At 37.3% G+C, this 22500-nt stretch overlaps 2 protein-coding genes across 3 annotated transcripts in view; both read left to right on the forward strand.

The window, feature by feature from the left end:
• LOC137643816 (uncharacterized) overlaps positions 1 to 19796 on the forward strand; it is a 22901-nt gene extending 3105 nt beyond the window's left edge. Inside the window, exons 2-12 of one of the 2 annotated variants that reach the window (XM_068376508.1) lie at positions 4571 to 4678; positions 4939 to 6747; positions 7161 to 7341; positions 7725 to 7909; positions 9120 to 9185; positions 9515 to 9664; positions 10327 to 10503; positions 10779 to 11050; positions 12290 to 12384; positions 13888 to 14145; positions 17406 to 19796. In XM_068376508.1, the coding sequence (XP_068232609.1) occupies positions 4577 to 4678; positions 4939 to 6747; positions 7161 to 7341; positions 7725 to 7909; positions 9120 to 9185; positions 9515 to 9664; positions 10327 to 10503; positions 10779 to 11050; positions 12290 to 12384; positions 13888 to 14145; positions 17406 to 17761 (3651 nt within the window). In that variant the 5' untranslated portion in view covers positions 4571 to 4576 and the 3' untranslated portion in view covers positions 17762 to 19796. The remainder of the gene's footprint in view (positions 1 to 4570; positions 4679 to 4938; positions 6748 to 7160; positions 7342 to 7724; positions 7910 to 9119; positions 9186 to 9514; positions 9665 to 10326; positions 10504 to 10778; positions 11051 to 12289; positions 12385 to 13887; positions 14146 to 17405) is intronic. The other variant, XM_068376509.1, reaches the window with a different exon arrangement.
• A 1545-nt stretch (positions 19797 to 21341) lies between these two features.
• The window catches only part of LOC137643452 (opsin, ultraviolet-sensitive-like), a 14574-nt gene continuing 13415 nt past the window's right edge, over positions 21342 to 22500 (forward strand). The window contains exon 1 of the mRNA XM_068376232.1: positions 21342 to 21485. Within this exon, the coding sequence (XP_068232333.1) occupies positions 21357 to 21485 (129 nt within the window). The 5' untranslated portion in view covers positions 21342 to 21356. The remainder of the gene's footprint in view (positions 21486 to 22500) is intronic.

Here is a 22500-nt window from a genome sequence, read left to right on the forward strand (position 1 = left end):
ACCTTGTAAAACCCGCTTTAGACAATCAGAAGACAAAACGTACATATTCTTTGGTATATCTGTCAATCCAAGAAAGTTAATGGAACCGATATCAGTTTTGCAATTCAAAAACAGAAAATTCTATTCTTCGATGAAATTAAAGAACAGTATTCTAAAGTAATCAGGATTGCAATGCACGAAAAATCCCACAACTTTAAGATCATAGAGGCTTCAAAAGTCTTGAATGGTATGACTCTAACAATTAATATGCTTACTGTAGTAAATGTAAGGTTGTTTAGCTCCAAGATTGCTTCTTTTGAGAAGATATTCTTAGTAGCGTTTGATATACACTGTCAGCTAATCATGATAAACTTCCTGAATGTGAGTTTTAGTCTAGAGGCTTTTTGAGTCTGGGGGAAATCTACAACTCTTACATTACAATAAGTTTTTTTTTTTTTTTTTTTTTTTTTTTTTTTTTTTTAACAATCAATAAACTAATTGCACCAATCTTACAAATAATTTATCATTCAACTTGCAAAAATATTTCAAATATAGAATATAACGAAAACAGATTCGGTTGAATTGACTTTTATTTAAAATTGCAACATGGATCAAACCTAACAGTCTTGGACTCCAAGCTTAAGAATGCTATGATGATTTGCTATTCGTGTTTATGGGTGACTCACGCGCTAGATATAAACGTATAATATGCAATCTCTCTCTCTCTCTCTCTCTCTCTCTCTCTCTCTCTCTCTCTCTCTCTCTCTCTCTGCTAGAGTTAAACAATTCCTTTGAAGAAAGACTAAGGAAGTCCAAACATCCTTTTTTATAGCTGATACGTCAATGGCACCATCTCCTCTTTAAGATGATTCTTGAAGCATCTTCTTCTTCTTCTTCTTCTTCTTCTTCTTCTTCTTCTTCTTTCTCTATAAGCGTGTCCCTATTTGGGGTCGCCTTTTCCCTCATCTGCTAAAATAAAATCCTGATATACTAAACTGTAAATTAACGATTTTAGTAAATAAGAATGAGAGAATAATGGAGTTCTTAAAATATACCCTAATATCTTAGCTTTCAACTAAGCCATTATGCTTTCAAAATTGCCTTTACTGCGATGCGTCTCTCCGGAAGATTTCACAAAATCGTTTAACTTTTGTCCTAATCATGTCATAGATTTAGTCACTTGTGCGTGCCGCTATGTTTCGTTACCCTGATTGACTATTTCTACGTTAATCTCTCTCTCTCTCTCTCTCTCTCTCTCTCTCTCTCTCTCAGCAGGTAGGAACAGATACTATGAGGTGGGAAACGTTAGAAACATACAAGACCTATACTGTACTATAATTTCTCTCTCTCTCTCTCTCTCTCTCTCTCTCTCTCTCTCTCTCTCTCTCTCTCTCAGCAGGTAGGAACAGATACTATGAGGTGGGAAACTTCAGAAACATACAAGACCTATACTGTACTATAATTTCTCTCTCTCTCTCTCTCTCTCTCTCTCTCTCTCTCTCTCTCTCTCTCTCTCTCTCTCTCTCTCTCTCTCTCTCTCTCAGCAGGTAGGAACAGATACTATGAGGTGGGAAACGTTAGAAACATACAAGACCTATACTGTACTATAATTTCTCTCTCTCTCTCTCTCTCTCTCTCTCTCTCTCTCTCTCTCTCTCTCTCTCTCTCTCTCTCTCTCTCTCTCTCTCTCTCAGCAGGTAGAATAAATACTGAGATGGGAAACTTCAAAAACGTACAAGACCTATACTATCTCTCTCTCTCTCTCTCTCTCTCTCTCTCTCTCTCTCTCTCTCTCTCTCTCTCTCTCTCTCTCTCTCTCTCTCTCTCTCTCTGGTATGCAGAAACTTGCTTTGTAAACGGCTGACTCTTTATTATATTGTAATTTAATAAAAAAAAAAATTACAGCCCATAACATCAGAAATAAATAAAAATGAATAATTAACAATACAAAATAAAAAATTGACAAATTAACTGGCACTTTACATTTCGGGGGAGTCTTGGCTGTCGTAAGGGAGACAGGAAAGAAGGAGGTGCTCTTGCTTGCCCCACTGAAGGTTTATTTGGGTTTCCCACATTTTTAACTTCCTAATTTCACTTGAAGTTTGAAGTATGTCACTCTGTCCCTTCTCTTACTAATGTGAAATCTCAACATTCTCTTAATGTTGCACCTCTAACTGTCTTGGGGTAGAGTTCTCTTGCTTGAGGGTACACTCGGGAACACTATTCTATCTTATTTCTCTTCCTGTTGTTTTTTTCCTTAAGTTTTTATAGTTTTTATATAAAATACTTATTTTGATATTGTTACTGTTCTTAGGATATTTTATATTAACTGTTAATTTCTGTTCTTGTAGTTTCCTTATTTCCTTTCCTCAATGGGTTATTTTCCCTGTTGGAGCCCTCGGGCTTATAGCATTCTGCTTTTCCAACTTGGGTTGTAGCTTAGCAAGTAATAATAATAATAATAATAATAATAATAATAATAACTTGGTTTTAATACCATTTTAGCTGATAGGGAAGTTGGGTGAAAGATGAGTAAGGACAGTTAGCTAACTAACCATGGTAGGGAATAGTTTGAAAAGTTTAAGTATCAGTAAGTGATTTTAAAGTGTGGTTCTAACTACGATTTTATTTATGCAAAAATAAATTTTTTTTATTAAGGTCTTAGAGTTAATTTGATACAATGATTACCTATTTTTTTTTTTTTTTTTTGATAATGTCTTAAAGTTAATTTGATACAATGATTACTATTTTTTTTTTATAATGTCTTAAAGTTAATTTGATACAATGATTATTTTTTTTTTTTTTTCTTGACTACACGCGTAGTAGTTTTTTATGTTGTGCCTAATCCTTGCGGATCTTACCAAAATGGGAGAGTTGTGTTTTTTCACAAATAGTATTTGCGATGATCGTCTCACTTTTTTTACGCTTCCCATCAATCCGGCTAAGCAGAAACCTTTCAGCGTTAAGAGCATGTAGTTAATTCGTCGATGTCAACACCAGTTCTGCATTGACTAATGCAATGGTATCTTCCTTCCTCAGAATTGCCATTGTACCAGGTAGGCCACACGCATACTCTTTTCTTTCTTCTTACTGTCTTTCTTCAGCGTCGTAGGGGCCATTTTCATGATAATGTTAACTTTACAATGCAGTACAAAATATCTTTATGATGAACAATATCGAGCACAATGGGATAAAGAACGTGTGATCACAACTGTAAACAAAATTATCTCTCTCTCTCTCTCTCTCTCTCTCTCTCTCTCTCTCTCTCTCTCTCTCTCTCTCTCTCTCTCTCTCTCTCTCTCTATGTTGACTTTACAACGCAGTACAAAGTATCTTTATGATGAACAATATCGATTACAATTCGATAAAGAACATGGATCACAATTGTACTAAATCTCTCTCTCTCTCTCTCTCTCCTCTCTCTCTCTCTCTCTCTCTCTCTCTCTCTCTCTCTCTCTCCAAGAAGTACCTGCTCACATTGTCGGTAACTGGCTTAACTTGGCTATGAAGCTGGGCGTATTACGAGCTTGAAGCAGGGGAACGATTCATCACGAGAATGTGAAACAGCAACGTCTGGCATATGAGAATGGGAGGCCAGTCACTCATATGCCACGTTTAAAATGGGTGAAATCTTATTAAGGAAAACTCGTCTTGAATTTTACATCAATGGTGGAGGTGTGAAACAAAATTTAGAATAATTTCGGAAATACGCCAATTTATATCGAAACATAGATAGAGAAATAAAGACCGAGACAGGGGATAAGGAGGTAGAGCGAACGGCCTACCAACCCTATTGTCCATTTTTCGCTGCGTAAGGTGTTGTTAGGAGAGTGAAAGAGCTAGGCTCCGAGGAAGGTTGGGTGCGAGCTAATAAGAAATTAAATGGGGGTAAAAAGCCTGTGAATACTGCGTGGGTGGCGTATTAGTACTATTTGATTCGCTAGTGCTTATCCACAGAAACGAGCACATGGGGAAATTTTGTTCGCACATCAAAACTTCTTCTTCTTTGTCTACATCTTTTCCCACTTCTATGTTGGGTCGATGATTCTGGCCAGCTTTCTCCATCTACCTCTGTCCCACACCTCATCACCGGTTAATCCCTTTGATAGGTCATCCTTAATACAGTCCACCCACCTTCGCTTTAGTCTCCCTCTCCTTCTCGTTCCCTGTACCTCCATTTCCATCACTCGCCTCCCAATATGCTGTTCATCTCTTCTCATGACATGACCATACCACCTCAATTATCTCTTATTGTCACCCCACACATCCATCTCAACATTCTCATCTCTGCCACATCTATCTTCTTCTCTTCTGTCTTCTTTATTGCTCACGTCTCCTCTCCATACATCATTGCCGCTTTGAATTTATATGCTCGTATACCAATTTTTTCGTATTCAAAGTTACTCAAAAACCGAGGTACTTATTTACCGGATAAGTAAGGTAAATAAGTAACTACTGAAATTCCATACACTTGCATGTAATGCAATTGAAGGATAAGTATTTAAGTGAAGTTGCTCATAGCTTAAACGACTGATTACAAAGATATCTACGATATACTTTAGATAATAATTCCGTTTTATTTATTTTCCAGTGTAAGATGTGGGGCTCTTCCAAGAAGGTAACAGTTACTGAAACGTCTTACCAGACCTCGACAAAATTTGAGAAGATCAGCTCACACCATCAGCTTCAGAGTCCCAGGGTATTATACTTTTGATAAGCTGTGCTTCCAAAGCTAAGCTTACTGCTATTCAAACAAGCAAATTAATTGCTTGCTAGATTTTACGTTAAGGGTGATTGATGTCGCAAAACAAACCCTTTTTTCCCTTTTACCGTTACTTTTTTTGCAACAGATTTGTGCAACCTGGCTTTTTTCAAGTAAATTTGATTAATAGTTATCACTGCCTCATGATACCCTAAAGGACATCTAAATTACTATTTCTTTCATTTTTGCCAATACAGGGAAAGATGGAGGAAACAACACTAAAAGGGAAAAAAACAGAGAATTGTCGAAGACGGAGCGTGCACGAAAAAGACGAGAAAAAGACCGGTAATGAGAACAACCTCCGAAAAACTGTTAAAGAAAAACTTGAAAATGATAAGGTCAAAGAGAACTGTATTTCGAACGAGGCCATTGCTCTGCCCTGGGTACCGAAAGAGACTATCATTCCGAAGGGAGAGCCCAGAAAATGCCCCGTGAGTGATGACGACTCAAACAAAAAGGTTGTAGTTGAGCTTAAATGGCTGGAAAATGAAAACAGTGCGAGCAGGAATGGTTCTGTGGAGCCGGCACCGTGTGCTATTAAAGCATCTCTCACACTTGCTGAGGTTGATAAGGTCAGTGAGTTTATAACTCACCTGAAGATGGACAAGGCTGATAAAACAGAAAACCCAGCAACAAATGGCACCTCGTATAGCCAAAAACATTTACAAGCGCTTGGAAATTCCTCGAATATCTCGCAGAAAGAATCACCTCGTGATTCCTATGATAATGTATCTAATGTCATAATAGGGAGAGATAATACTGATATGAATGTAAAGGACGTGCGAGGAGACAGAATGAATGACACACACTCTGTACCTGGATTCATAGAGCAGAGTGACGACGCAATGAATGACATGAGGGGTGTTCCAACAAGATCTGCAACACCAATGAAAATCAACAAACAATTAAATTTACCTGATCTTGAAGATGGTAGAACATTAGACAAATATTCCTTACAGAGATCAACAAGACAAAGTAGTAATTTAAGAGAGAACATTGAACCTTTAAACAGGATAACAAGAAGCACAACACCATTTGATACAGTACCAAGGAGTGTTTTGCCTGAACCTAGTTATCCAACAGATAGAGCAAAAGGAAGAACATTTAATGGTCAAAAGTTTTCAGATCCATTATTAGATACCCACAGTAGATTCTCCAGCAGTCATGCAGCAAACCCAAGTGATATACAACCAAGCCCAATCATTACTTATGATACTCTTGAGCTAGACCATATGGTACAATCTGCACTGGCATTAGCAAGAGCCAGAAGGGGCCTATCACTCCAGAGGATTCTGGATGATTCTTCTGATGTTCCACAGAGAAGGTCCATGAGTAGACTGCGAGATTCGGTTTCGATGTCAAGGACCGATGATACGGACAGTTACTTGCCGAAATATTCAAATTATAGAAGATATCAGAGAGCATCTTGCGAACCGTTTGATTTCACTTCCACGACGTCAGCAGTGAAGGAAGAGAATCCATTACAATATGATCTAGACAGCACTTCAGTGACAAGACCGTCAATGAGAGCAACATCGATGCCTGCTGTATCACGCAGAACGAGAGATGTCAGGACCATGGACAGAGATGCAGTCACCGACTCCATTTCTTCGCTAAGTGCTAATACGATTAGAGAGTCAGAAACAGAGATTTTAGGAGATTTACATTCTGGTGATAGGAGTCAGATTGTTAGAGGCAGCTCCCCTTTTAGCAGAAAACCTTTGGTTTTGCCGGAAATCATAGAAGAACAGGATAAAGTCCCGAGCATTGTTGAAGAAATGGCCCTTCTAACTGATTATCATGGAGCAGGTGTCTTTTGCCCATTACTCGTTGATGATGTCCCAGAAATTACAATTCAAAGAAATGATCGAAGGAGAGGCAGATCTGTATCTGTAATGAGGAAAATGCTCTCTGACGGAGAGGGTCGGTACAGTAGGGAAAGCACACCCATGTCTAATCTCAGGAAGCAGTTCAAGGTTTGGTTGGAATGGAAGTGTCAATTTTCGGTGTGTCTTTTCGTTTCTCTTGGTTATTTTTTGTACAGCTCCTAAGTTGCACATTTTCCTTATTTCAGAAATTCATTTTATACTGCAGCTCAAAGTTTCTCTAACAGCTAAATGAAATCTATTGCAAAATCTTTGCTTCTGAATCCTTGAACAGCTTCTTTAGTCATTATTTATTTTTATAAATTCGCTCATAACAATGTATCTTATGCTATTTGCAAAACACATCTCACCTGCTTGGGTTATGATGAATAAAGAAAGGAATCTTACATGAAATTAACTTCAATATTTGTAAACTAAAGATATTATTACCCAAAAGCAAATATCTTTAAGGACACGACTTCGAAACATCATATGTAATAACTCTTGCTATATAACATACTGTATGAATTAAGAATCAATACCAAACATTCCAGGATAAGATGAAGATCGCAGGCCTGCATGAGGCTGTACTACTTGGTGATCTTAAAGCTATGGAATTCATATTGGGAGAGACTGAAATCGACGTGGACGCAACTGATGAGAGGCAAAGGACTGCGTTGCACATGGCTGCCGATAGAGGGCATAAGGATCTTGTTGTTCTTCTTTTAGAAAAAGGTGAGAGGCTGCTGTATCATGAATCATTGGAATTAAATAACTTTTTTTTTATTTTACAAACATTTAGAAAATAATAAAAACTAAGATCTTTTATCACAATTAAAAAGTGCAGGAAATAACTTGTTTCAGTTTACAAAATATTCATTATATATATATATATATATATATATATATATATATATATATATATATATATATATATATATATATATATATATATATATATGATTATAAATTAAAGTGTTAAACACAATACCCCTGTCCGGTTATCTATAAAAATATAATTCTTGTCACTTATTCTTTATATAAAAACTTTAAAATTTGTAAATATTTTCCATAGCTGTCACTGGTTTCCTCTTATTTCATAATTACACCTCCCACAGGGTGTAAAGTGAACTCCTCTGATGTGGAAGGTCGGACGCCATTGCACTGCGCAGTTGAAAGCGGAGAAGTGGATGTTGTTTCGGCTCTTTTAACTGCCGGAGCTGAAGTTGATGCGGTGGAGAAAAGACGTGGAAGAACTCCTATTCATATGGCCATCGTTGGCAATTCTCTGGATATCCTGACGGTTCGTGTTAATAGTTTGTATATTTACCTTGTGCTCAGAAAAAGGATAATGCTTAGAAATGGAATAATGTTTAGAAAAAAAGGAAAATATGCTTATTTTTTTCAGTATCATCATCTCACCATCTCCTCCTACGCCTATAGCAAAGGGCCCCTGTTAGATTTCGCCAGTCGTCTCCATCTTGAACTTTTAAATCAATGCTTCTCCATACATCATCTCCTAATTCAGGCTTCATAGTCCTTAGCCATGTAGGCCTGGGTCTTCCAACTCTTCTAGTCCCTTGTTGAGCGCAGTTGAAAGTTCGGTGAACTAATCTCTCTTGGGGAGTGCGAAGAGCATGCTTAAACCATCTCCATTTACCTCTCACCATGATCTCATCCACATATGACACTCGAGTAATCTCTCTTATAGTTTCATTTCTAATCCTGTCCTGCCATTTAACTCCCAATATTCCTCTGAGGGCTTTGTTCTCAAACCTACAAAATATGTTGTAATGAATAGACTTCAAATTTAACCAAATTCAATACCAAGATTATTTCTAGTTTTTGTATAGTTTTCGGAGAAGATCAGTATTCGTAAAATAAATTGTAACTTTGAAAGTTTAAGGGCTTTATAAATTCTTAATTTGGATATAATACATTGTATGGAATAACTCCAAAATACAAAGATGCTTAGCCTACTTACTTTGATGGCTGCTTTTCCGGTCCCATACAGCAGGGGAACCCCTCCCTCAACAGGACCTCCACTGTCATTTTACCTTATTCGTTCAGAGTATTTAACGTTTCATATCGCGTATTGTTCATTTACTGTTAAATCGTCACTGTCAAAAGACTCATGAAATAAGAAAGTCTTCAGTTTCCTCTTGAAAGCCTTAATGTCTTCAATCATTCGAATGTTTCGTGGGAGCTTATTATATAGTCTCGGGGCCGCTTATTTAAAGGCTCTGGAGCCTAAAGTAGACATAAATCTCGGTTCCAACAGTTTGAAGCCATCTGTAACTATTCTCGTGTCGACACGATTTTTTGGCTGCGCAATATGTAGCAATTCTCTTAAGTATTTTGGACAACCGGTTCTGATAACTTGGTGGGTTATTGTACATATTTTAAATTCAATTCTTGCTTTAATCGGCAGCCTGTATAAATCGATTAGTATAGGGGTGATCCTTTCTCAAGTTCCTATAGACAAAATAACTGACCTGTATATTACTTTCCAGCTATTGCTGCAGCCGTTAACAGACGACCCGTCGGTAGGAGAAAGAGTGTTAAAGTTAACGGATAAGGTAAGTTCAATTCTAGTTGCTTACTAAGTCCATATTCATAAAAAATATTGATAAATCAAAATAATTGTTTTCAACCAGTCACACGTATCTTTTAAGGTGAAGTAAATCTTTAAAATCTTACGATTATGGTAATAACTTTGGGAAAAGTTAGATTATGATTTTTCGATTTGGGTTACGGTATCAATCAGATCTTTAGACACTGGTTATGTTAAATCAACCTGAAATTCCTCAATTTCAGTTATGAACAGAAACAGATATTTGTTATAAACGCATTCAGGTTTAGGAAATATCATAACCACGACATATAAAAATGTATTTATTTCTACAAGGACGGAAGAACTCTTTTACACATGGCCGCCCATCATGGCCTCCTAGAAGCTACCTTCATGCTGATCAGCGCAGGTGCTGAAGTCAGCGCTAAGGATGCATCCGGGAACACACCTATGCATGCGGTTATTCTCACGAGACTGCGTAAAAAGGCAAGTATAATAGTTACCTTACATTCTGCACGTACAGGATTTAAAATTGGTGTTATATTGCAGGAAGTTCCTGATTCCTTATTTCTAACAGTTTAACTCGTCTAAACATTTTTGGGGACAATCTATCTGTCGATATGCGTCTAGTTTCTTAGCTTATGCTAGTTAATTGGATTTTATTCTTGCAATTACAAATATCTTTTATCACTTTCTAACTTATGAGTTGGGGTATTACTTTGTTTTCACTTTTGACAACCTGTTTTGGCATTTATAAACTTCTTTCCTACTGTTGCCCCTACATTAAAGGTTTAAAGGTCGCTCATGAATGGCAGAGGCAAGGGACAGTGACATTGCCCTAGCAATCAGGACAATGCCCTAGAGACTGACCATATATCATATGATCAGCGCCCAAGCCTCCTCTCCACCCAGGGAGGGCCAGGCAGTGGCTGCTGATGACTCAGCAGATAGATCTATAGGCTCCCCCAAACCACCCAACCTTAGCTCACAAGGATGGTAAGGTTGCAGACACCAACCTTCTTCTCACCATATCATCCTTCACCCATCCTCAACACATGACCGCACCATCTCAGTCATTACACTCTTAACAACTCTGCTATATCCACTACATCTGTGGTATTTCTAAACTTGTCTTTCTAACTTTTCAGGATAATGTATGCTCAAAAGTTCTAGAAGCCCTCCTCGATTCTGGTGGGGATGTAGAGGGTGGGAACGAAGACGAAAAGGGCACTGAAGCAGGAACACTCGTTCATGCGGCAGCATCTGCAGGATGTGTTGATTGTTTAGGGGTCCTACTTAAACGCTCTGCCAAAGTAGAGACAAAGGTATTATTATTATCATTATTATTATTATCATTATTATTGTTGTTGTTGTTGTTGTTGTTGTTGTTGTCATTATTATTAGCTAAGCTACAGCCCTAGCTTTAGTCCATAGCAATGACTCTGAGCTCTAAATAATTTCTAGTCCTCTTAGAACAGACGGACTAAGAATGCAAAACCTATAATGTTATTCAGTGATGGTAAGATAGCATTAATAAACATGTCTAACAATACATATAAAACTCAAGTGTGTCTTGCAATTGGCAACTTCTACTTTCCAGAACCTCTATGGCAAAACGCCCCTACAAGTCGCCATTGAAGAGAACCACGTAGACGTAGTGTCATTTCTTGTAGAAAACAACGCGTGTGTGGAAGCAGCTGATTCAAGGAGCCAGCGGCCCCTCCATTATGCAATCATGGCAGATTCTCCCGAATTAGTCGAGGTCATCCTTCGTGCTGGAGCAGACCGAAACGCCAGAGATAAAGACGGAAACACGTTCTTCCAGTACGCTGTCATGAAGAGGCGATATCGAGCCTTGGATGCGCTGGTCAAGTAAGTTTGATAGTCTTTGTGCCTTCCTTAAATTTTACGTTAAGGCCTGCTTTTCTGGTCCTGTACAGCAGGGGGAACCCTACTCTCTACAGCAGTGGTTCCCAACCTGGGGGAAATTTCCCCCTGGGGGGAAATTTGAAGCTTCCAGGGGGGAAATAATTGCACTACCTACTAACTAAAACAAGCGGAAAATGTCCTCATAGTACGTGCGGCAATTTGTTATTAGCCATTCAATTGTGATACGATCATATCAGTTCTCACTGACATGATAGTCAAGGGGAGAATTGGAGTATCATGCCCATTTCTGAGGCAGGCGAGTGGGCATGAGGGCTGGGCGGGGCATGAAGGGGGAAATCTTGATGGTTGAACTGGGTGCGGGGGGGAAATGACAGGAAAAAGGTTGGGAACCACTGCTCTACAGGATTTCCACAGTCGTTTTATCATGTTCGTTCGAAAGCATTTAACATTTCACATCTCTTATTGCTCGCTTACTATTAAATTGTCACTATCGAAGCATTCACAGAATAAGAAAGTCTTCAGTTTCCTCTTGAAAGCCTTAATATCTTCAATCATTCGAGTGTCTCGTGGGACCTTATTGATAGTCTCGGGGCCGCATATTTAAAGGCTCTAGAGCCTACAGTACAAAAATATCTAGGTTCCAATAGTTTGAACATCTGCAACTATTCTCGTGTCAACACTAAGGCTCTTTCTTCATCAAAAGTCAGACGTTGATCTTTAGTATTAAGTCAATGCCTTTCAAAGAATTTTATTTTTCCATCTGTTCTTTACAGGAGCGGGAAATTATAATTAAGTAAATCGGGGTTTTTAAAACGATCAAATTTAGTAATTTGTTCCCCATGGTAGGAAGAATATCTTTAGAATGTTATCCATAGTTTTTGAACGAATTATTTTTGTTTATTTATCCTATATAAGAGAAAGAATGTACTTTAGATTTTATGTGTAGAAATCACGAAAGCTGACACGTGATGACTATAAAATGTATTATAGCCACGAAAGGAAAAATGAAAAGACTTGATTGGAGCTAGTATTTTCATCCACTCAGGACATTATATGTATCAGCCAGACATTTCTGTTCTCCACTTTACTTTCTCCAATAGGAAATTAATGAATTGTACAAACTTAGCTCTTTTACAAAATTCAACTTTATAACTTTAGCCTCTCCAGAAGGTTGAGAGACTTTTCAAACAATTTGATCTTTCACCAACTTTTTTCGAACAGGGAAAAGATCATAGACGTCGGGGAGGATCAGCAGGCTATTCACTACTGCTCCTCGGGTGGAGATCAAGCTGCAATTGACGTCCTTCTCAATAATGGTGAGTCAGCTTTTCTAGGAGGACACTCATAAACCAAACCATTGTTCTCTGGTCTTGGGTAGTGCCACAGCCTCTATACCATGGTCTTTCATTGTCTTTGGTTAGAGTTGTCTTGCTTGGGGGTAAACTCTGACACACTATTCTATCTTATTTCTCTTCCTCTTGTTTTTTCATAGTTTTTGTAGTTTATATAAGAAATATTTATTTTAATATTGTTACTGTTCTTAGAATATTTTATTTTTCCTTATTTCCTTTCCTCACTGGGCTACTTCCCTAGTGGAGATCCAAAGTAAATGCCACTGTTAATGATAGCTTTATGAAATGTTCTACACTGTTCAAAATTTGCATTAAAAAACGGTAAATTCCTGGCAACATTTATTCCAGGATTTTTACCGTTTTAAAAACGGATATATTGACGTACAGGTCACCAGCCAGTAAAATATAATAAAAAAAAAAAGTAGAGTAAAATTACGGCCACCTGTATTTTACTGAAATACGGCTGAAAGCAGTATATTTTTACGGAGATTTTCCGATTAAAATTACGGTTTTTTTTTTTAAGTTTCTAGAATGGCGATATATCATGACCATGCAATAAAAAATTTCTTCATCCATCTCTCACATGCATGAAAAACCCTTTTTACGGAGAATTTCCGATTAAAATTACGGTTTTGGTTAACAGTGTATAGAATGACGATATATCATGACTATGCAATAAAAAATCTTTATCCATCTCTCACATGCATTGAAAAACAACCCTTTTACGGAGAATTTCCGATTAAATTTACGATTTTTGTTAACAGTGTATAGAATGGCGATATATCATGACTATGTAATAAAAATTTCTTTATCCATCCCTCACATGCATGAAAAACAACCCTTTTTACGGAGAATTTCCTAATAAATTTACGGTTTTTTTTAACTGTATAGAATGAATAGAATGAAGATATATCATGACTATGCAATAAAAATTTCTTTATCCATCTCTCACATGTATTGAAAATGACCCTTTTTACGGAGAATTTCCGAATAAAATTATGGTTTTTGTTAACTGTATAGAATGGCGATATATCATGACTATGCAATAAAAATTTCTTTATCCATCTCTCACATGCATGAAAAACAACCCTTTTTACGGAGAATTTCCGATTAAAATTACGTTTTTTGTTAACTGTATAGAATGGCGATATATCATGACTATGCAATAAAAATTTCTTTATCCATCTCTCACATGCATTGAAAAACAACCCTTTTTACGGAGAATTTCCGATTAAAATTACAGTTTTTTTTTTAAGTTTATAGAATGGCGATATATCATGACAATGTAATAAAAATTTCTTTATGCATCTCTCACATGCATTGAAAACAACCCTTTTTACGGAGAATTTCCGATTAAAATTACGGTTTTTGTTAACAATGTATAGAATGAATAGAATGAAGATATATCATGACCATGCAGTAAAAATTCTTTATCCATCTCTCACATGCATTGAAAAACAACCTCAGCCTTCAACATAAACGCCACCGATGCAACAGGACGTACCGCCTTGCATCTTGGCATCAGCAATGGCCACGAGAACTTGGTCCTCTACCTGCTGGCGAACGGCGCCAGCGCCCAGCGAGCCGATGACAACGGCGCCACGCCCTTGCACTACGCCGTCAGATGGGGAGGCTCGGACGCTCTCCTCAGACGCCTCCTGAAGAACCAGAGTAATGTTAATGAGGTCGACCGACTGGGCAGGACGCCTCTACATTACGCAGCAAGTGAGTTCCTCACATTCCTGTAACATTAAACGCCTGAGATTCTAATTTATGTTTGGAGTGTGGATTAATATATTTCAAATGGAAGCAAATACTGTCACACATTTGCATTGAAAATAAATAAAATTCCTGGAATAAATGTTGCCAGGCATTTACCGTTTTAAAAACGGATATATTGACGTTGAGTGATATTACGTTAACCAACCCGTAAAAGATAATAGCAAAGTAGGGTAAAAATTACGGTCGCCTGTATTTTACTGAAATACGGCTGAGAACCGTATATTTTTACGGAGAATTCCCGATTAAAATTAGTGGGGTTTTTTTTCTTGGTTCATATTTGAGTGTAGGAAAATCCATGCTAATTAATACATGTTAAGGTCAAAGGTCAAGGTCACGCTCGAGCAAAAGGTGGAGGAATAAGCTGCCGCGGTGGAGGTCTGCGCTCTACTGAGTGCCCCTCTAGTTATATAAATGTATCTATAGCATATGAACACATATTCTCCACGCCAATTAATTCATGTTAAGGTCAAAGGTCAAGGTCACGCTCGAGCAAAAGGTGGAGGAATAAGCTGCCGAGGCGGAGGTCTGCGCTCTACTGAGTGCCCCTCTAGTTATATAAATATATCTATATAAATATATCTATAGCATCTAAACCCATTCTCCACGCCAATTAATTCATGTTACGGTCAAAGGTCAAGGTCACGTGTGAGCAAAACCTGGGGGAATAACCTGCCGAGGCGGAGGTCTGCGCTCTACTGATTGCCCCACAAGTTATATAAATGTATCTATAGCATCTAAACACATATTTTCCACGCCAATTAATACATGTAAGGTCAAAGGTCAAGGTCAAGCTCGAGCAAAAGGTGGAGGAATAAGCTGCCGCGGTGGAGGTCTGCGCTCTACTGAGTGCCCCTCTAGTTATATAAATATATCTATATAAATATATCTATAGCATCTAAACCCATTCTCCACGCTAATTAATTCATTTTACGGTCAAAGGTCAAGGTCACGCTCGAGCAAAACCTGGGGGAATAAGCTGCCGAGGAGGAGGTCTGTGCTCTACTGATTGCCCCACTAGTTATGTAAATGTATCTATAGCATCTAAACACACATTCTCCACGCCAATTAATACATGTTACAGTCAAAGGTCAAGGTCACACTCGAGCAAAAGGTGTAGAAATAAGCTACCGCAGCGGAGGTCTGCACTTTACTGAGTGCCCCTCTAGTTATGTAAATGTATCTATAGCATCTAAACACATTCTCCACCCCAATTAATACATGTTAAGGTCAAAGGTCAAGGTCAAGCTCGAGCAAAAGGTGGAGGAATAAGCTGCCGCGGCGGAGGTCTGCGCTCTACTGAGTGCCCCTCTAGTTATATAAATATATCTATATAAATATATCTATAGCATCTAAACACATTCTCCACGCCAATTAATTCATGTTATGGTCAAAGGTCAAGGTCACGCTCGAGCAAAACCTGGGGGAATAAACTGCCGAGGCGGAGGTCTGCGCTCTACTGAGTGCCCCTCTAGTTATATAAATATATCTATATAAATATATCTATAGCATCTAAACCCATTCTCCACTCTAATTAATTCATTTTACGGTCAAAGGTCAAGGTCACGCTCGAGCAAAACCTGGGGGAATAAGCTGCCGAGGAGGAGGTCTGTGCTCTACTGATTGCCCCACTAGTTATGTAAATGTATCTATAGCATCTAAACACACATTCTCCACGCCAATTAATACATGTTACAGTCAAAGGTCAAGGTCACACTCGAGCAAAAGGTGTAGAAATAAGCTACCGCAGCGGAGGTCTGCACTTTACTGAGTGCCCCTCTAGTTATGTAAATGTATCTATAGCATCTAAACACATTCTCCACCCCAATTAATACATGTTAAGGTCAAAGGTCAAGGTCAAGCTCGAGCAAAAGGTGGAGGAATAAGCTGCCGCGGCGGAGGTCTGCGCTCTACTGAGTGCCCCTCTAGTTATATAAATATATCTATATAAATATATCTATAGCATCTAAACACATTCTCCACGCCAATTAATTCATGTTATGGTCAAAGGTCAAGGTCACGCTCGAGCAAAACCTGGGGGAATAAACTGCCGAGGCGGAGGTCTGCGCTCTACTGAGTGCCCCTCTAGTTATATAAATATATCTATATAAATATATCTATAGCATCTAAACCCATTCTCCACTCTAATTAATTCATTTTACGGTCAAAGGTCAAGGTCACGCTCGAGCAAAACCTGGGGGAATAAGCTGCCGAGGAGGAGGTCTGTGCTCTACTGATTGCCCCACTAGTTATGTAAATGTATCTATAGCATCTAAACACACATTCTCCACGCCAATTAATACATGTTACAGTCAAAGGTCAAGGTCACACTCGAGCAAAAGGTGTAGAAATAAGCTACCGCAGCGGAGGTCTGCACTTTACTGAGTGCCCCTCTAGTTATGTAAATGTATCTATAGCATCTAAACACATTCTCCACCCCAATTAATACATGTTAAGGTCAAAGGTCAAGGTCAAGCTCGAGCAAAAGGTGGAGGAATAAGCTGCCGCGGCGGAGGTCTGCGCTCTACTGAGTGCCCCTCTAGTTATATAAATATATCTATATAAATATATCTATAGCATCTAAACACATTCTCCACGCCAATTAATTCATGTTATGGTCAAAGGTCAAGGTCACGCTCGAGCAAAACCTGGGGGAATAAACTGCCGAGGCGGAGGTCTGCGCTCTACTGAGTGCCCCTCTAGTTATATAAATATATCTATATAAATATATCTATAGCATCTAAACCCATTCTCCACTCTAATTAATTCATTTTACGGTCAAAGGTCAAGGTCACGCTCGAGCAAAACCTGGGGGAATAAGCTGCCGAGGAGGAGGTCTGTGCTCTACTGATTGCCCCACTAGTTATGTAAATGTATCTATAGCATCTAAACACACATTCTCCACGCCAATTAATACATGTTACAGTCAAAGGTCAAGGTCACACTCGAGCAAAAGGTGTAGAAATAAGCTACCGCAGCGGAGGTCTGCACTTTACTGAGTGCCCCTCTAGTTATGTAAATGTATCTATAGCATCTAAACACATTCTCCACCCCAATTAATACATGTTAAGGTCAAAGGTCAAGGTCACGCTCGAGTAAAAGGTGGAGGAATAAGCTGCCGAGGCGGAGGTCTGCGCTCTACTGATTGCCCCACTAGTTATGTAAATGTATCTATAGCATCTAAACACACATTCTCTATATTCCAGGCAAAAGTTCGATCATGTCCGACATGTACATCCTGATCAACAACGGAGCGAAGATCAATGTCAGAGACAACCGAGGTTTGACCCCTCTCCACCTGGCGGCGCGTCTCGGAAACGAGTCCTTGGTTCGAATCCTCCTCGATAATGACGCCCGGCATGACTTCCCCGACTGCGACCAGTTCTTGCCGATCGATCATGCGAAGGAGAACGGACATAAATGCATCATCAAGCGATTGGAGGCTTACAACATCAAGAAGGAACGCGAAAAGGAGACGCGTTTGAATTTTTATTCTGCGATGAAAAAGGATTCGGACGCGGTGGCGGTGGAGGTTCAGGAAGCGGTTGATGAAGGTTCTTGAATACGTTGTAGTTTGCGTTAGTTCACAGTTATTATTATTATTATTATTATTATTATTATTATTATTATTATTATTATTATTATTATTATTATTATTATTCGAGTTACGGAAATTGCAGCCGCGCTAGGACTAAAAATCTCTGCCTCTGGATCCTACGAAGTCTAAAAAGTCTACTTTACTCGTATTTAAATATATAAGAGATTTTGTCGTAATGGAAGTTGCCAGACGTCCTACATTTAAATGTATATTTCGTACGATATAATAGAAAGCTGAAGTGTCCAATCAGCTAAAAAATTTTAATTGCTCCCTCCACATAGGCCTACAGTTGAAATATTTCCACCCCGTTTCCCCTAAGAAGAAAGTTGAACATATTTACAATTTTTGAAGAATTCGTATGAAATTAACAACTGATAAACATTTTTGGTAAACTGTGTATGTAGACTTTGGATCTATTAAGCTCCATAAATACCAAGTGTAGGCCTACTAAGACACTGAATCTTTGAATACTTTATACTGATGAAAGTGATAACTGGCTTCACTGAATAGAAGCTTTCGTTGTGTCTGAGTAAAATATTCTTTTATAATTACTAGAAATATAATTCTTGATAAAAGAAGAAAATGTGATGTAGAGGAGTGACTAAAGCGGGCAGACCCAACTGCTAATTTTCAATGACTAAAGGGATTGAAAATGCGTAAAAATATGGAACATGAGAAATATTAATTTTTAGCTGCAGTGTTAAAAAACGAACACATAGGTCTAGGCCTTCATGGAAGAATGAACATTGAGGCAAAAAAGTCAATGTAATTATAACATTTAAACAATTTTAATACTTTGTGTAGTTTCCTTACAATTTTTGTAACCGTATTGAATCTCTTGCATAGATATTTTTATTTATACACTGTTAAAAAAAATTGCTGTAAAAATGGTAAAAATCCTGGAATAAATGTTGCCAGGCATTTGCCGTTTTAAAAACGGATATATTCAAAGTCTAGTATTGGATATATTGACGCTAAGAAGTGATATTACGGTCAACAACCCGTAAAAGTGACAACAAAATGGTGTAAAATTACGGTCGCCTGTATTTTACTGAAATATGACTTCATTTCCGATTAAAATAACGGTTTTTTTTAACAGTGTAATTCATGACTTTATCTGCACGCATCTTGCTTAAGGTATAAAAGTCTGTGATAATCTTAATTTGCTTTGCAATATGACATTATTTTAAATATAATTTAATCATATTAAGATTTCATATTTTATTAAGAAGCAATTCAAGTAATTCTTATATGAAGTTTCTTTTATGAATCTACTCTTAATTGAGCTAATTTTGATAAGGTTATGTTGGTAATAATTGTTAATAATTTACTTAAACTATTCTACACTTTTCGAAACCAAAAGTTACTTTGATTCACTTATAAGCTGTAGAGTCAAAACTTATTTTTAAATAGGCCTACTATTACTATTTCAGTTCATGTTATGTTAATAATAATTGTTAATGATTTACTTAAAACTATTCTACACTTTTCCAAACCAGAAGTTATTTTGATTTAGTCATAAGCTGTAGAGTCAAAACTTATTTTGAAATAGACCTACTATTACTATTTCGGTTCATGTTATGTTGGTAATAATTGTTAATGATTTACTTAGAACTATTCTACACTTTTTCAAAATCAGAAGTTATTATTATTATTATTATTATTATTATTATTATTATTATTATTATGCTACAGCCCTAGTTGGAATAGCAGGATACTATAAGCCTAGGGCCTCCAACAAGGGTTAATGATTTACCTAAAACTATTCTACACTTTTCAAGACCAAAATTATCTGATTCAGTTATGGACTGCAGAATCCAAATTTATTTTGAATTTCTAAAGTATTACTATTTCGTGAACTATAGAAGATGTATATTCATAAGGGTCTTTATATAAGAATATTATGCAATTAGAATTTAGTTCTTTCAAAGATTTTCAACTTAGAAAAATAACCTTTGTTTGGTGAACTAAAGACCATTAAGTTAAGCTCATTATTTCTTACATGGAAATTTTATGATTAAATTTGTAATAATAAAATGTAATTTAATGATTTTGATTGAATTATTTCAATAAAATTTCTTGAAAACACCTGATTTGTCTTTATGACTTAAAGATCATTTGACTTAGGATGCTAAAACCATTTAGAATGATAATTTTGTCAGTGATCTTTTATGTGAAATAAATTTAAAGCATTAAAGTTCCTAGGCACCAAGTTATCATAATTACATAGAAAATAATCTTTGATGAATCAAAGGTCATGGAAGTATATCAGTCTATAGCTCCTAATTGTCAAACAAGGTCAAATTATAACGTTCAAAACCAGAGTAGGCCTATACACAATTTTATAAATTGTAAAAATCATACATGTATATTTCTTAATAAGAAATAAAAGTTATTAAATGATCAAGATAACATCTTCTGGACGGAATTTGAATGACACAAGGAATATGAAATATTCTAGATGAAATTTTGAATGACACAAGGAATATGAAATATTCTAGATGAAATTTTGAATGACACAAGGAATATGAAATAATCTAGATGAAATTTTGAATGACACAATGAATATGAAAGATTCTAGATGAAATTTTGAATGACGCAGAGAATATTAAGAAAGTTAAGAAAGTTTTTTCAGCTAAGAAACTCACTTTCAAGGATAATTGAAACAGGGAGGCAGATGAAGATGAGTCATAGGTCTTACGTTGTTAAGAGATCCATTACCTACAAAAACGAAGTGAACTTCACCTCTCATGATTGGCCAATAATTACAAAAATGCCGATAATATTTCTCCAACTTCCCCCAACAAATCATTCTTCCAGTTTCGTAAGAATGGTTGTTACTTTTTTTCGTGGCTAAGCAATACGAGATTTCGGACAAAAAAATCGTCAGTGAGAGATTAGTTCACCAAATGTTTAACTGGGGTCCACAAGGCACTAGGAGAGTTGAATGACACAGGCATACATGGCTGGGAACTATGAAGAGTGAAGTGGGAGATGAAGAGTTGATAAGTATTGAATTAAAAGCTCAAGATAGGGAAGACTGGTGAAATCTAACCGAGGTCCTTTGCGTCAATAGGAGTAGGAGGAGATGATGATGATGACGAGGAACTGGTACTTTCGTTCACCTAAATGAGGTCTCGCCCACTAGGCTGAATGCCCATGGAGACATTCCATACAGACAATGGACCACATATTTCGTGGGTGTGAACAGGGGCCAATAGTACAGATTTGAACTTCTAAGAAAGTAATATGGCAGCTATGCAGTGAATAAATAAGGACTATAAATAAAGACTAAGTACTTCTTTATCATCATCACCATCTCCTCCTACGCCTATTGACGCAAAGGGCCTCGGTTAGATTTCGCCAGTTGTCTATATCTTGAGCTTTTAATTCAATACTTCCCCATTCATCATCTCCTACTTCACGCTTCATAGTCCTCAGTTATGTAGGCTTGGGTCTTCCAACTCTTCTAGTGCCTTGTGGAGCCCAGCTGAACGTTTGGTGAACTAATCTCTCTTGAGGAGTTCGAAATATGGAATAGGCTATTTTAGTGGTTAACATGAATAGGAATATTCATAATTTGAAAAAAGTGACCTTAAAGATGTTTTATGAAGACCAGAAATATCGGAAGACCATCCAGGCATTCAAACTATGTATCCTTACAATTGAAAATGTCCAGCTAATGCAGGTATGATTTAAAAATTTTTTCACTTGAAAATTTACAGATAGCCTACTGCATGTTGGAAAATTGCTTTAAGAAAGTATTTCCACATTTCATAATTCCAGTTGTTTTGGAATCCTTAAAGGTTTTTCCCTGAAGACTAACGAGTAAAATATATATTTAAAAAAAAAATTGCTTTCCGACTGAGATACTGTTGTCTTTCAGAAAACTGTGTGGTGGAGGACAAGTAAGGAAATTTCCAATGCAAAATATAGTATAAATCATAAATTTACATTAAAACGAATATATCTAAATATAAGTATTTAATTTGTCATCATCGTCATCATCATCATCATCAGCCGTTACTAGTCCACTGTAGAGCAAAAGCCTCAGACATGTCCTTCTACTTGAGTTTGTTTATGGTCCCTCTGTGCCAGTCCATTCCCCCAAACTTCCCAAGTTCGGCAATCCATCATCTTCTCTTCCTTCCCTTGCCTCTTTTGCAATATCTAGGAACCCATTCTGTTATCTTTAATGTCCATCTGATATCTGTGATTCTCATTATGTCCTGCCCATGTCCATTTCTTTTTCTTACAAGTTGTTAGAATAATCTCTACTTTAGTTTGCTTTCGTATCCATGTTGATAATTTTCTGTCTCTTAAGTGTTAATCCCATCATTATTCTTTCCATAGATCTTTGATTTGTAACGTTATGTTCTAAGGCTTGAGTAAGGCTCCATTTCAGTAGGACAGGATAAATCTATATTTACACGTAATGACGAGAAAACGGTTGGAAAATTGTATTATTAATTAGTGTTCTTTGCGTAAAGAGAAAACAATTTGAGTAAATTTATCCATATAAAATCAACTTCTTGTGTGTGTGTGTGTGTGTGTGTGTGTGTGTGTGTGTGTGTGTGTGTGTGCGCGCGCGCGCGCGCGGTTCGTTCAACATGTGAGTATCGAATTTGCCTGTATTTAAAGGTTTTAAAGGCAGCTCATGAATGGCAGAGGCAAGGGACAGTGACAATACCCTAGCAGGACAA

This window comes from Palaemon carinicauda, chromosome 7, assembly GCF_036898095.1.
Source record: "Palaemon carinicauda isolate YSFRI2023 chromosome 7, ASM3689809v2, whole genome shotgun sequence".
Lineage (NCBI taxonomy): Eukaryota > Metazoa > Arthropoda > Malacostraca > Decapoda > Palaemonidae > Palaemon > Palaemon carinicauda.